Source organism: Ambystoma mexicanum, chromosome 1q (genome assembly GCF_040938575.1).
Source record: "Ambystoma mexicanum isolate Mex_15411 chromosome 1q, UKY_AmexF1_1, whole genome shotgun sequence".
NCBI lineage: Eukaryota > Metazoa > Chordata > Amphibia > Caudata > Ambystomatidae > Ambystoma > Ambystoma mexicanum.
Genome location: NC_090922.1, coordinates 459318518 through 459332383, shown reverse-complemented (window position 1 = coordinate 459332383; position 13866 = coordinate 459318518). Strand labels below are relative to the sequence as shown.

The 13866-nt window shown below is 44.8% G+C and overlaps 1 protein-coding gene and 1 non-coding gene across 2 annotated transcripts in view; one reads left to right on the top strand and one right to left on the bottom strand.

Moving 5' to 3' along the window:
- Positions 1–6458, bottom strand: part of LOC138521462 (N-formyl peptide receptor 3-like) — an 88056-nt gene extending 81598 nt beyond the window's left edge. Inside the window, exon 1 of the mRNA XM_069634326.1 lies at positions 6304–6458. Coding sequence (XP_069490427.1) covers positions 6304–6316 — 13 coding nt within the window. The 5' untranslated portion in view covers positions 6317–6458. The remainder of the gene's footprint in view (positions 1–6303) is intronic.
- A 4292-nt stretch (positions 6459–10750) lies between these two features.
- LOC138565197 (U6 spliceosomal RNA) lies at positions 10751–10857 on the top strand. The gene has a single exon (XR_011301103.1). It is a non-coding gene; the product is annotated as a U6 spliceosomal RNA (small nuclear RNA).
- The last annotated feature ends 3009 nt before the right edge of the window (positions 10858–13866 follow it).

The following is a 13866-nucleotide window of genomic DNA, read 5'->3' as shown; positions in this document are numbered from 1 at the left end:
TGTGGGAATGCAGGAATGCCTTGGTGAATGAGTGAGTATATGTTGTGTGAATGATTAAATGCCTTGGTGAATGAGAGAGTGTATTTTGTGTGAATGATTGAATGCCTAGGTGAATGAGTGAGTATATGTTGTGTAAATCTATCAATGCCTGAGTGAATGAGAGAGTTTTTTTGTGTGAAATATTGAATGCATGTGTGAATGATTGAGTATATGTTATGTGCATGTATGAATGCCTGGGTGAATGAGAGTGTATGATGTCTGAAGGGTGAATGATGGAATGACTAGGTGAATGAGTGAGTATATTTTGTGTGAATGTACACATTCCTGGGTGAATTAGAGAGTATATGTTGTGTGTAGATTGAATGGCGTGTTAAATGAGAGAGCCTATGTTTTATAAATGTAGTAGAGTATCTATGTGCCTGCCCTGTGCAGAGTGTGTGACAGGGAGCGTGCCGCTTATTTGGGAGGGTTGCTACTGGTGGCATTGGCATTAGCACCTGGGGAAGGGGAACAAGCTAATCAGGTTACTTGGATCATGAGCTCAATCGAACGATACAAGCCTGTGTTTCAAGCAACTGGATGGCTGCTCCCCCACCCTGCCATCTTCCCTTCACACTCCCCTTCCCTCATTCACTTCCCCCCTTGCCCAAACCTCTACCCCACTCACCATATTATCTTGGTGGCGGCTCAACTGCCGCTGCTGCTTTAGCCTCCCGGGCCACCCAGCTCCATGGCAGCCATCTTAGTTAAGTATTGTGTGTGAATGAAAGAGACGCCATCATGCATCCCATTAATTCTGACAAAATATGTTGCTGTCAGCCCCCCAGGTTTGCGGATTGTAATCCCCGGGTGCCAATAGCAATGATACCTGATCCAGCCTTTTTTAATAAAAATGCCTGGGGAAACCCCAGACCTCTCCTGGTTTTTTCAGCCTCCTGTTCTACACTCGTTCACTCCCGTATATTCATTATTTATGCCTCTCCCATGAAAAGAATCACCAGCCACCACTGCTCAAAATAAATGCCAAGGAATCAGTGGTAATATGTTGCAAACTAAATAAAAATACAGTTCTCTGATGTACATCTTTAACAGACGGCCAACCAGGTTTCTATTTCTGCGTATTTTGGGATTAACTTTTCTACATTTGATAGTAATTTGAATAGCCTTTTACAAGAGTCAAGAATGTTTCAGACAATAAGAGGTAATTATCACTTTTGCACACAATTTGAAGTCCAGTCTACAGATGTGTGTTTCCAGGTTTATTGCACAAAGGTAAAAGCTGTAGCCATATATGGGGCAGCACTGTGGGGACACAAGAATTCTACAAGATTACAAGTGCAGGAAAACAAAGTCTTAAATGTCCTCATTGGCTTTCCGACCTCAGCCCCTTCATACTCAGTTAAAACATAACTGGGGATGTCTTAATTGGAGGATGACCTAACAATAGAACCATTGCTCTTATGGGTAAGAATTTGGCATAACAGTAAGGCCATTTCCACAGTTCAATTCCGTGAAATTGCCATTTATAAGAATAAATGAAGCAAGTCTATTCTCAATCCATTTTACTGGGTAATTCATGGATTATTTGCGCCGAAAAAAACGGGATTTGTGTGCCATTCTGCCCGCAAATCCCTGTTTAACAAATGGGGATTTGCGGGCAGAATGGTGCACAAATCCCGTTATTTTTGGCACAAATAATCCATGAATTACCTGACTTGCATACTTCTACTCCAATTAAAGTCGCATTGTGCAGGCATTATTCCATGGACAGTGAACAATGCCAATTACAGAAACACTTGAAACACTTGTGTATAAGCGTGTTATAAATGCCATATCATATCATATCATATTAAACCAGCTAATGCAACATGGACTCCTTACTAGTATCAGCACACAGACCATTTTACAAAGCAGCTAATTTTAATTTCACTGTGTGTTGTTTACTAGGGTTAGATGTAACCTTTTACAACAGAAAGCCATAATCTCCAAATGGGTGCCCCACTCAGAGGAGATGAATTGTCTAGTTTGTCCTGCATCATTGGAGGATCTTATCCATTTGGTATTTTTTTGCTCTTTTTTTTCAGGAGCAGGCCTTTATTGCTAAATGTATGAAATGTTGATGTGGTCCATTTCACCCCTATGGTGTACTTGTCTGTTAAAAGATGAAACACCAGGAATAGTCTCATACTTACTTTCGACTTGCACTACACCACAGGATCACTTCACTACAAGCTCTATAACAACTACAAGCTATGAGTTGTAATCTCATCTGTGTTTCTGCACTATGGCGAGTTGCACTACACTACTAGATTGATAAAGTATGTATTTTCTTAATGTGTAGCAGATTTTATGATCTTTGTGAGCTTACCTTGCTTTATTTTTAATGTGTTTTTCTCAATGAACTTTTATGTTGTATGGAAAAAGAGTTGATACCCAAAATCAAACAAATCTGACTTGACTCAATATGTGTTTCCCTTTTCATCTCATAAAACAACAATTCGAAATCAGAGAAGTAAACTTAATTCACGCATCAGTGTTTTTAGAAGTATTTTTCATGATCCCTGTTGGGCAGGGATTAGTAGGATTCTGAAACCCATTGGGGGCAGGGTTAAAAACTCGGAAGAGACCCGAATATTCTTAAACTTGCTCTCAAGGTGGGGCCCGGCAGAGACTCACTGAGCCAGTTCAATGAATCGCACACAGTGTATCCCACTCTATTTTCGTGCTTCTCCATTTGTCTCACTTACGATGAATGCCTCTCTCTTTGTGTCTAATGCTATATTTGTGAATGGCCCCTACTCCCACTCCAGTCATTTTATCGCACCCTCTTGAACTCGCTGTCTAACCCTGTCTTTCTTTCTAAGCATGGTCCTTGGGCGCATGGAACTCTGAAACATCTGAGTGATGACAACACACGTCTCAGTTTAATAGTTTACTGTTAAGTCATGCACTTTGCATTTGATTCTGTCAGCCTAATTCTGCCATCTCTCAAAGATGCTCATCAATCACAGACTGGCGTGGCCTGTTTTGACCCAGCATGTTGATGTATGCAAATTGGTCGACTTTGAGAGTGCCCAATTTCTCCCAAATTTGCCCAACTCATTTTATGTCACTGTGCCTTACCAGCAAAAATTGGCCACTCTCAAAGTCTACCAATTTTTGCTGGTAAGGCACAGTGACATAAAATGATTTGCCAAGAATCACACACTGTTTAAAAAGTGAAGCTGGGATACTTTCATAGAAACTCGTTTGTTTTTATGCATGTTTTAATTTTAAAAAAAAATTGCAGTTCAAAATAGCAGAAATCATAGATAAAAATTAAGCTTTAAAAGGGGAGTTTTATTTTTGATCACTTTCGTTATCTATTAATCGAAACCTTTAGCTATGTGATTGCTCTCAGTTTGAAGCGCTCCAATACAATTCCAAACACTGAAACATTTACATATTAGAAAAGACACTGCTTATAACAAAGAAACATATCACAACGCGATATTGCACACACTTCATGTTCAAAAATATATTGTTAGGAAGGCCAAAAAGGGCACGTGCCCTGGGACCCCATATCGGGTAGTATCCCCGGCCCCCACCTGACTGCTCATGGTAAAAAAGTAAGTGCCCATTTTTGTATAAAACATAAACACCCCATGTAATGCTGCTGTGTATGTGCTGCTGAGAACCGGAAGCTGCTGCTCTGCTGTTGGTAACAACTACAATCAGCTCTGATCAGGTATCTCTTAATGGGCGCTTTCTTCCTTGTCCTGCATGTAGGTTGTGCGTTCCCTATGGGTCAACTTGTGCAGGGTTTTAACATTGCTTGTATTGACTATATTGATCAAGTGCAATAACCGAAGTTAAAAGGCATATTGACAACTCTGAGTGCCAAGATGTTTTCCAAAGATAGCTCAGTATGTTAAGCACTTGTTGCAGACATCTACGTTCATGTGCCTGATCACAGTTCCAAATCCTGGCCTGGCAGCCTCAGCCTTTCCGCTCTGATATTGATGAACTTGAGCACCAGTTTTTAAACTAGAATAGAATAGCATTACAGCGGTCCGGGTCTAGAGCTCAGATCACCCAAATAAGGGTTGAAAAAACTGGGCAGCCACCTTCAATGAAGAGCATAATGAGGTAATCGGCACTGGTGATTGAGTTGCCAAAGTGAAGACCACAGAACCAGAGACGCGATCCAATGCCTACTGCGCCCCTTGAGGTACTGTCATTTTGGACAGATCACCTTGCCTCTCAGTGTAGTAAGTACTGTGCTGTCTTTGGTGGAAAGGTTTGCCTCCTCGCATTCTGGTGGCATTCTTTAGCCCATTGCCTGCTCTTTCTTTTCATATCCGCCATTTGAGTAGAGTGGGTCCGATGCAACACAGAACCAAACAAATGCCACTGGCATCTGGCACGATTATTTTGAAGTTTGATTTTCTGACGCAAGCACACTGTTTTCTTTTTCTTACAACCTGTGGACTTCCATTTAGATGGAGGAAAAAAAGCTACGATCATACTCTTTTTGTTAAACATGTTTTTCTTTGATTTATATTGTAAGTAAGGCCATATTGATTTATTGGGCGATGTGTGTACCTTCCAATTTCAGGACCACAGAGCAGGGTATTTAGTTCCTGCGAGTTAAAGATTCACAGCGTGCACTATGACAAGAACTGGCAATAAACTTGGTCAAGTACCAACGTTTCAGACTGAGCCAAAAATCCTAGCTTTACCACGAAAGTGTGTGATACTGGACACACATCTCATAATATCTAATCTGTCAAAAATGCCAGCTTCCAAATATTTCATAATTGTCAGCCCTTAGGGTTGGTTTTGTTGTCAGGGTATGTTCTTTAAAGAAACCTCCCTCACAGTTTGACTGGCTATAATGTCGCTTCCTATATAATTATATTAATAATGTTCCCCGGTGATAAATAGCATACCACAAAGCCATATGTGTCTTGGCTCGGTTATGGCAACGCCACTTCCAAACCGTGTTCATGTTGAGGTTCGTGCACCTTTCTGGTACCTTCTACTCCGAATCTCCTATCTATGCCATGGTGTGCCCACCTTCCTCGTCGCTGCCAACTGAGGCCGCTAGTCTGTGCCCTGCACCTGTGATGTGTTTATGTGGGAATTCCCCAGAACTTCTAAACCCTGTACTTTGCACCTCTCGTGTTGGCTCTTCTTCTCGTTAGTGATTTGGGGAGGGTTTTCCCTCCTGAGTGACGATGTGCACCCCTTCTTATAGCTCTCAATCCGTGCCCTGTAGCCGCGCCCGGGCTCATGCCCATTTCTCGTGGCTTTTAAACTCATAAATCACGCAAAACAGTATACGCATAATGCACCTTGTAGAGGGGTTGCGGATTTTTGCGTAATAGGCGCTGTACATGCAATTGGTACAATGTCAAAGAATTGGGATTCGGATTGTCATGTTGTGGTTACAAAAAGCTCACAACCACTTGTATTTTGCAAGGTTTTTTTAATGATTCTAGGGTGGCGACACGTGTTTTGACCACTTGGGTCTGTAGTTATGCGAGCTCCAGTCGCTTCGGATTCTCTGGCCGCGCAGCGAATGGCACCCTAGTTATGCAAAAATGCCCAACCCCTCTACAACGTCCCACCAGGGGCTCTGAGCACGGCCCCTTCGGATTTTTGCAACCGGCTGCAAGTACACAGCATCCACAGAGAAGCAAGCTTCAGCGCGGCAACCACGCCTTCCTGCTGCTCACACCCACCCTCTCCGAAGTATATGGACCTTCCCTGGCATGTTTGATCTATGTTCCTTGCCTGTGATGGGCTATGTTGTCCATTGTCATACAGCTGCTAATCTGTGTCCAGCATCTATGCCACAGCAGGCCAGGGACACCTCGTGTGGCTGCTATTGGTAAAATGAGCCGCGAGGACACAGGTAGCATATGTTTCCCTTGAGATCCTGCTTCTTTCTTTTTCTGATTCCAGCAGGGGTGAAGGGGGTACACGGACCTCTTGGGACACCCCATGCTTATTATTTTAACGGCTTGCAGTGCGGCATATCCGCTATGCACTGTGGCGGTACCTGGCTTTAGGGACCTCTTCAGTGTATTGGCTTCCTTTGTATACAGCTCAGCTGTTCAGTGTAGAAAGAAAGGGGCCCGAGGCAGCAGACTGATCTATGACTATTGGGACATTGGCCGGCCTGGATCAGGAAAGGCAGGCGGGGCTGGAGCAGAATTCACCAGGGCTTCATCTCCGATGTCTTGTTTTCACTGAATCAGAAAAGATAATTCCAGGAACAAAACATGTTGGCCTGAATGTGCCAGCCACTGCCCCTACCTGATGCGTTCATTCTTTGTGATTTCAGCTTGTCCCGGTCTCCGCCTCCGTTCTTTCAATACTTGCTGCCCTGGGACTACAGAGGCGCTGGGATGCGGTTCCCTTAGTTGTCTCGGTCCTCTAGAGACGATGAGCTCAGTAGCCACTGGTTCTGATTGGTCGCTACTTTCTACTCCAGCAGGGACGAGTGGGACGAGGGGTGGTTTCCTCGCAATGAACAGTGCAATGCGGTATCTGATGCCAGTGACCAAACATGGACACGCAGCGAAGCACGCGACTGATAATAGCAGTAGATAGGAGATGCCTCGTGTCAATAACTATTAAGTCAGTACACGCTGCAATAATAATAATATTAGCTTGCATATGGATCTGCAAACACATTAACTGTGTTCAATATAGTCCATGCCAGCTGCATGGCGTCAGCACTGCGCCCATTTCATGGCAGGGATAGAGTCCTCGCCAACATCCAGGTCCCACCAATGAGGGCACCGTGTTGTGGGAGATGGGCGCTGCTTGTGGGCAACACCGCAGGCACCAGGCGAGGCCTGGTAACCTGTGCCCCATTGCAGCCAGGTGAGAGGGGGAGCAGCAGCCCAACAAATGGGCCAGTGCTCCCCCTGTCCCCCACCAAACTACAAAGGTGACGTGCAGTCGCCGAACCGGGGAAACAGAGGGAAGGGGAAGGTGTTAATCACGCCTTGCCCTCCTCCCACAAGGATTCAAAGCATCAGGGCCCCCAAAGATAGCAAGTAGGCGGGGGAGCAGCCGTTAGGCACCATAAGGTGCAATTTGTTGTCCGCATCAGCCGGCCAAGTGGCTGGCACCACAGCCCTGCCACACAGAAGGACCTAGGGGACAGCCCCAGGGTCCCATATAAGGAGCTGTTTTGACAGCAGAAAACAGAATCAGCTTGTGGTCCCTGTGCGGGGACCCAAGCAAGCCAGTTTGTGCTCCCTGCACGGGGACCAAACCAAAGAGTACTCTGTGCACTCAGAGTCTCTTCTTTTTTCTTTACTCTAGTTCACTGTGCACTCAGCGTCTAAAGAATTCCTCTCTCTTTCCCTCCACGAACATTGCCCTGTTCGAAATAGCCCAATTGAGCACAGTACAGCGAGTATGTGGCAACACTTACTATGGAAGGCCGCGGTGTCATTAGGCGAGCAAGGGAAAAAAAAGTATCCAGATCAGCTGCAGTGGCGCGACCAAAGTCGGGGTCAGAGAGCGGTGCAGGCGGATGGGCTGACAAAAGCTTTCAGGAAGAGAGAGAAATGACAAAGAAACCTGGCCCAGGCGGTGTGTTTTTTCTGCCACCTTGTAAACAAGTAAATCGGCCCCTGCGCTGCGGTTTACCCGGCAACAGGTCTGCATGTTAGCCCTGTATTAAAAACAATTAAGGCGGTAAAAAGGCTGGCACAAAGAAGCGGCACATTAAGACTGTATGAATATAGAATGTATAGAATGTAGAATATATAATGATGTACTTGTTACAACAACTTTCTGAAAAGCTATACCGCGCTTTAACAGGAACGAACAGATTGGGAAATATAACAACACGGTTGGCAATTGTTTTGAAAGAAAAATTTAAGAAAACGATTTAAAAAGAACATTAAGCAATCGGGGCAGCATGTTTATACTATGCTAAAATGGATCACACAAGGGAAGAAGAAAAACAGATGGGAACGTTTTACTCAGGAATCCATACTAAACCTAAGGTAACAAAAACAATACCCCAGAATCGGCACTAGCCTTCGCTGAAGCCAACAAAACATATAAATCAGCAATAATCAATCAAAAAGCCAATGCCTTCAATCTCCGCATTACTAATGCGTCCTCCGACAGCAAAGAACTGTTTACCATCCTTAGAGAGCTCGAAAACCCCTGTCAAACTTCAGCACCTTCTAACGCTAGCAAAGACTGGTGCACCACTATACAAAACGCACTCTCATCTAAAATTCTCCTACTGCAAAACAAAATCGATCATAAAAAAATGCTCCTAGCTGACAAAACTCCACCCACTATATCAACGACTACATCAAATGCCACTATTGGCCCCCCATTTCAATTTACACCAGTGTCTAACAAAGAAGTATTTGACACCATAATGAAACGCAAAGCTTCCAACTGTAAAGAAGACCAATTCCCCTCCCATCTAGTGAAACTCTGTGCCCCCACCCTCACACCCATAATTACCGAATTCATCAATGCCTCTTTCCTCACAAACACAGTCCCCACCAGTATCAAAAAAGCTTGGGTGACACCACTCCTCAAAAAACCATCACTGGACCCTTCAATACCCACTAATTACCGACTTATTACAATGGTCCCATTTCGCCTAAAAATAATTGACAAAATAGCCTACTGCCAAATTCAGAACCATTTGGAACAACATCAACTATTAGGAGACCGCCAGTCAGGATTCCGCCCCAACCATAGTACAGAGACAGCCCTCCTTGATCTGAAGATCCAAATGGATGCCACTAAAGAAGCAGGCAAACTCTGTCTGCTGATGCTCCTGGACCTCTCAGCGGCCTTCGATCTGGTTGACCACGACAAACTCTGCAACACTCTAGCAAACAACTTCAACCTAGCTCAGAGCGCTACCAACTGGATCAAATCATTCTTGGCTGATAGGACCTCCAGAGTGTCCATCGGCAAAGAATCAGCAGACCCAGTGCCTGTCCCAGCAGGTGTGCCGCAAGGCTCTTGCCTATCCCCCACTCTGTATAATGCCTATACTAAGCTATTATTTACAGCTTTGGATGCCATGGGTGTCATCTATACTAACTTCGCCGATGACACCCAAATCCTCATTCCTCTCTCAGGCAATCATGAACAAGACTCCCTCCTGGTTAACCAAATCTACTCACTCATCCAAAACTGGATGGCCAATAACAGCCTTTGGGCCTCATTAGGACCCAGGCGGTAAGGGGTTTACGGCGGCGTAAACAGCACCGACCCTTACCGCCTGATTCCGAGGTCCCTTAGCGCCATGGAGGATTTAACACCTGCTTTTAGCAGGTGTTAAAATCCATGGCGCTAAGGGACCTTGTTGTTAATTACGCCACCGTAATTTACGGTGGCGTAATTAACGCCTTCCCCACTCCCATTATGCCCTATGGGGCAAAAATGGGAATGGGGAAGGGTAAATGGGTTAATGGGGACTTACCGCCCCGCCAACCTCGGAATGGGGCGGTAAGTCCGCCAACCACCATGGCGTAAACGTAGTTTATGCCATGGTGGTAAAGGTACGACCCAGGCGGTAACTTACCGCCTGGGTCGTAATGAGGCCCTTTGTCTCAATGACGATAAAACGGAGCTCCTCATACTAGGCTCCCCCAGCAAAATCAACACCCTTGAGCCCGCCTTCAAATCATTCACCATCGATGGAACCACAATCCCTGTTCTTAAACAAGTCAAGACCCTTGGCGTCTACTTAGACGCAACACTATCCATGTCCAAACAAGTAAACACATTAGCCTCGTCCACCTCCTACACCTCCAAACTCATCTCCCTCAGCCGTAAATTCCTCTCAGCCAAAAATCGTGTTACTCTAGCCAGAGCACTCATACTGTCTAAGCTAGACTATTGTAATGTCCTTTTCCTGGGCATGTCCAAAGCCAACTTAGTCAAACTCCAACTCATGCAGAACAAAGCCCTCAGAGCAGCCTTAGGCATCAAAAAATCTGAACATATCTCTAACACCAGATGAGACCACCACTGGCTCCCCATCCAAGCCAGAATTCTATTTAAAACCCTGAGCATCACCCACAAATGTAGGGCTAACAAAGCTCCCAAATACCTCAACAATACAGTCACGATGAAGCCCCAGACTAGACTTCTCAGGTCCAACAAAAACGCATACCTTGAAACCCCCAGATACAAAAGAGAGAAAGCAGGGGGTAGTAGCTTCAAAACACTGGCACCTAGACACTGGAATGTGCTACCTATCCACATTATGAACAAAACCTCCTTCCCTAAATTCAAAATCTTCCTGAAGACTTGGCTCTTCAATAAGTTCTAACTGAACTAGAGCACTAATCCGCTCCAATTAACTGTACATATCTGACTGCTTTGCATGTTGTTGTATATTATTGACTGCTATTCCTATGTACCTCTGTGTACTTTCTAAGATTGCATTCTCCCATTGTCTGTAACTACGCTGTGATACCCCCGGGTCTGGGCGTATAACAAATGTAATAAATAAATAAAAATAAATAAATAAACAATAAGGACGACAGTGACGAAAGGATTCACAAAGTGTCTGTGTTTCTACAAAAGGCTAGCCACTGCTCCCCCCACCCCCACAGCATAACTATGGGCAGATTAAGCATTGCCGCATAGTCTTGACAATCGAATGTGTGTGGACAAAATACAGAGCAGGGATAGGAACCCCTTAAGGAACGGGGACAGCCTTTTATATGTTAAACTTAAGAATACGGTCATCTCTGTGCTCGCTTCGGCAGCACATATGCTAAAATTGGAACGAGACAGAGAAGATTAGCATGGCCCCTGCCCAAGGATGACACACAAATTCGTGAAGCGTTTCATATTTTTTCCAAAGAGAGTGAAGACACACAGCTAATAACTACCAAAGGTGCCCAAATACAGCCACTGCATTTAGTCCACCACATTTTTTAATGAGGGGAAACAACGCAGGTTTTTTCCATTATGCACATTTAAATTTTGTAAGACATGCATTTTGCACACTGTAACCACCGCCCACACATGCACAGCGCTGCACAATATCGATGTGGGTTTCAGGCTCTCCAGCATTTAAGCAGTAGAAAATAAGGAAACACGTACACGGACACAATTTAGGAGAAATAAAACAGTTTATTAAACGCTCAAGAAAATCACCAGAGGCATTCGGGTAGCCAAGTGCTTTTCTGTCCCAAGAATCGCCCAAGTCGTTTTCAGAAGAAAAACAAAAAACAGAAGGGAACGTCTTGCAGGTCACATAGCAATCAAAATAAATGCAATCACTAAAATTCAATAAACAATGTTGCCTCAGGACAAGAGCCAAGGCCATAGGATTTGTTTAATTACTAACCACAGAAGAATGGACCCACAAGCACGGTGAACATGCTCACTTTGGAAGCAAGATGACAAGGAGCAACACGTTTTTTTCTCTGGGTTTTCACGCCAAAAGACCCGGGTGGATTTCAAAATTCAGATTAAGACAATGGGCGGACAACGTGAAGCAATTTCGTAGCTTAATTTAAATTCACGAGGGGCGAACTAATGGCAAACCCAAGAGGAGAAAATGTTACAAATCAATTCTAAGAAACACTGATTTAGACATATTTTTTGCACCAAAAAACAGTACTCTGCACGGGGCAAAATTTACAGAGGGATCAGACTAGGCATAAGCCTCCTCTCAGGACGAACAAAGGGGAACCCAAGAACAAAGGAGAAATTATGGTGGTCAAGCAGCACTTTATAAGAACGCCAAACAGTCAGATCAGCTCCTTATATCTACAAACCAGTACGCTGACACGGGGCAAAGCAAGACATAGAACATGCCACCAAACAGGGGTAGACCCTGGACAGCACGCAACAAGCCAAATTACCACAAACTTTGCAAGCAGCCTCAAGTATCAGTATAAACATCACAAACTACAAATCAAACCTAAAAAACGCAGGGTGAGACATTTTGCGCCACAGAAAAAGCAATATCCTGCACAGGGCAAAAATTGGAATATGGATCAGACTAGGCAGAAGCCTCTGTATCAGCGCTCTTTATCAAGATTAAACATCAAACATTACAAATCAATTCTAAAAAACGCAGGAGAAAGCCCCAGCGGTCACACAGTATTTTTATAAGAACACCAAACAGTCAGCCCAGCTGGCATTAAGCGCTCAAGTTTTGAACTTTCGACAGAACCTGCTGATGCAGTTTGAAGCCCGGCAGAGCCGACACACAAGCCAATGCGATCAGCACCAGCCAGAAACAGAAGGCCATAAAAAGGAGAACCCGTAAAAAGAGATCTCCAACTCCAAGCAGCTATCCAAATGGAGCTTGCCAAATATTTCTGTGTATGCAGAATAAACAACAGAACCCTGAAACAGGGTTTCAAAACAATACCTCACAACTAAGGGAAACCCGTACTCGGGGTACCCAGTTGCAACAACACTGCTGAGGTAGTGCAACTGAATCAGACCACAGGCACGGAATGGGGCAACAACAATACAGCAATACAAGCACAGAAGCGTTTGTGACATCGGGTGCTAGCGGTAAGTAGCCAGGTGAAGAAGGGTAGACGGCACCAAAGAAACAACACAGCATAGTAAGTAAAAGAAAACACGCAGGGGGCACCAGAAGACACACAATTTTGCATACCTACTGACGGTCCCACAGCCAGCCAGGGTCCCAAAGAAGCACACACTTAGGCAGACAACAATCAAGCCAGGCCCAAAGACTGTTTAAAGAACTGAATCAAAGAGCTAAGGCAGGACAGACAACCCAACAGTCAGGTAGCACAGCAAGCAGAGTGTTTACATTTTTAATCTGCTCAGAGACTGTTGGTTACAGCGTCCAGTACGGGCAGTACCAAACACAGCCCACAGCCTTTAAAAACCAAAAGAACTATCCGTCTCAGATTATAAAGCTGTGCAGAAATGCAGAGCCGGGCTTTTAGCACAAAAACCATAGCGCTCCCTTTTTCACATCGGCCCAGAACCTGCCAACGCAGTTTCAAACCCTGGCAGGGCCAAAACTCAGCCTGTCACCTCCCCGAGGGTGATAAATCAGTGCCTCACATCAGGGGTAAGAATAATACAGCACTCAGAGATCCCAAAGGGCACAATTATAGGTTTATCAGGGCCAAGACCCAGCACCTGACCATGGTGGCCGCAACAACAGCACACATACCAAAGTCAGAGCCTAAAGATCATAACAAACCCCGAAATTAGGGTGCCAACAAACACGAAGCCTTCCAGACCACTGGGATTTCCCGCAACATGCAGGTAGTACACAAGTTGATGACCAGTCTTCCAGCAGTCAGTGGCAACAGACCACAGCAAGGGCGGAATAGTTTGGAGCCACCCAAGGAAGACACAGAAGCACGTTTTCCTGACAGCTTTTAAAAAACAGAGTCACAGATACAAGCATATCCAACCGAGACAGGGGAAGAAGCAGCGGCAACACAAATAAGCAGGACAAACGAGCAGCCAAGGCTTGCCACAAAAGGGCAGCCAAGGTAACAGAAAGGGCGACACATCCCTAAACATAGTCACCACCCTCCCAAACGGTACAGAACAGAAAAAGAGGGGTGAAATCAAAAAAAGTATCAGAGCATATAAGAGAATAAGGTGTTCGTTTAAACACAAAGAGAAGCCACAGCACATGTGAAAAATCACAAGTCAGGTAGATAGTACATCAGGATACTAGAAAATAGGGCGACACAGCCCACATGGCAGCAAAAATACTCAGAGGAAAATACGAGCGTGAAAGAAAAGAAGACACAAGGCCAACAATCGAAGGCTGGGGCAGGAAAATTGCAAGTAGCACTGAACCTGAAAATGGGTTCTACAAAAATAATAAGCAGTGGGGAATAAACACCA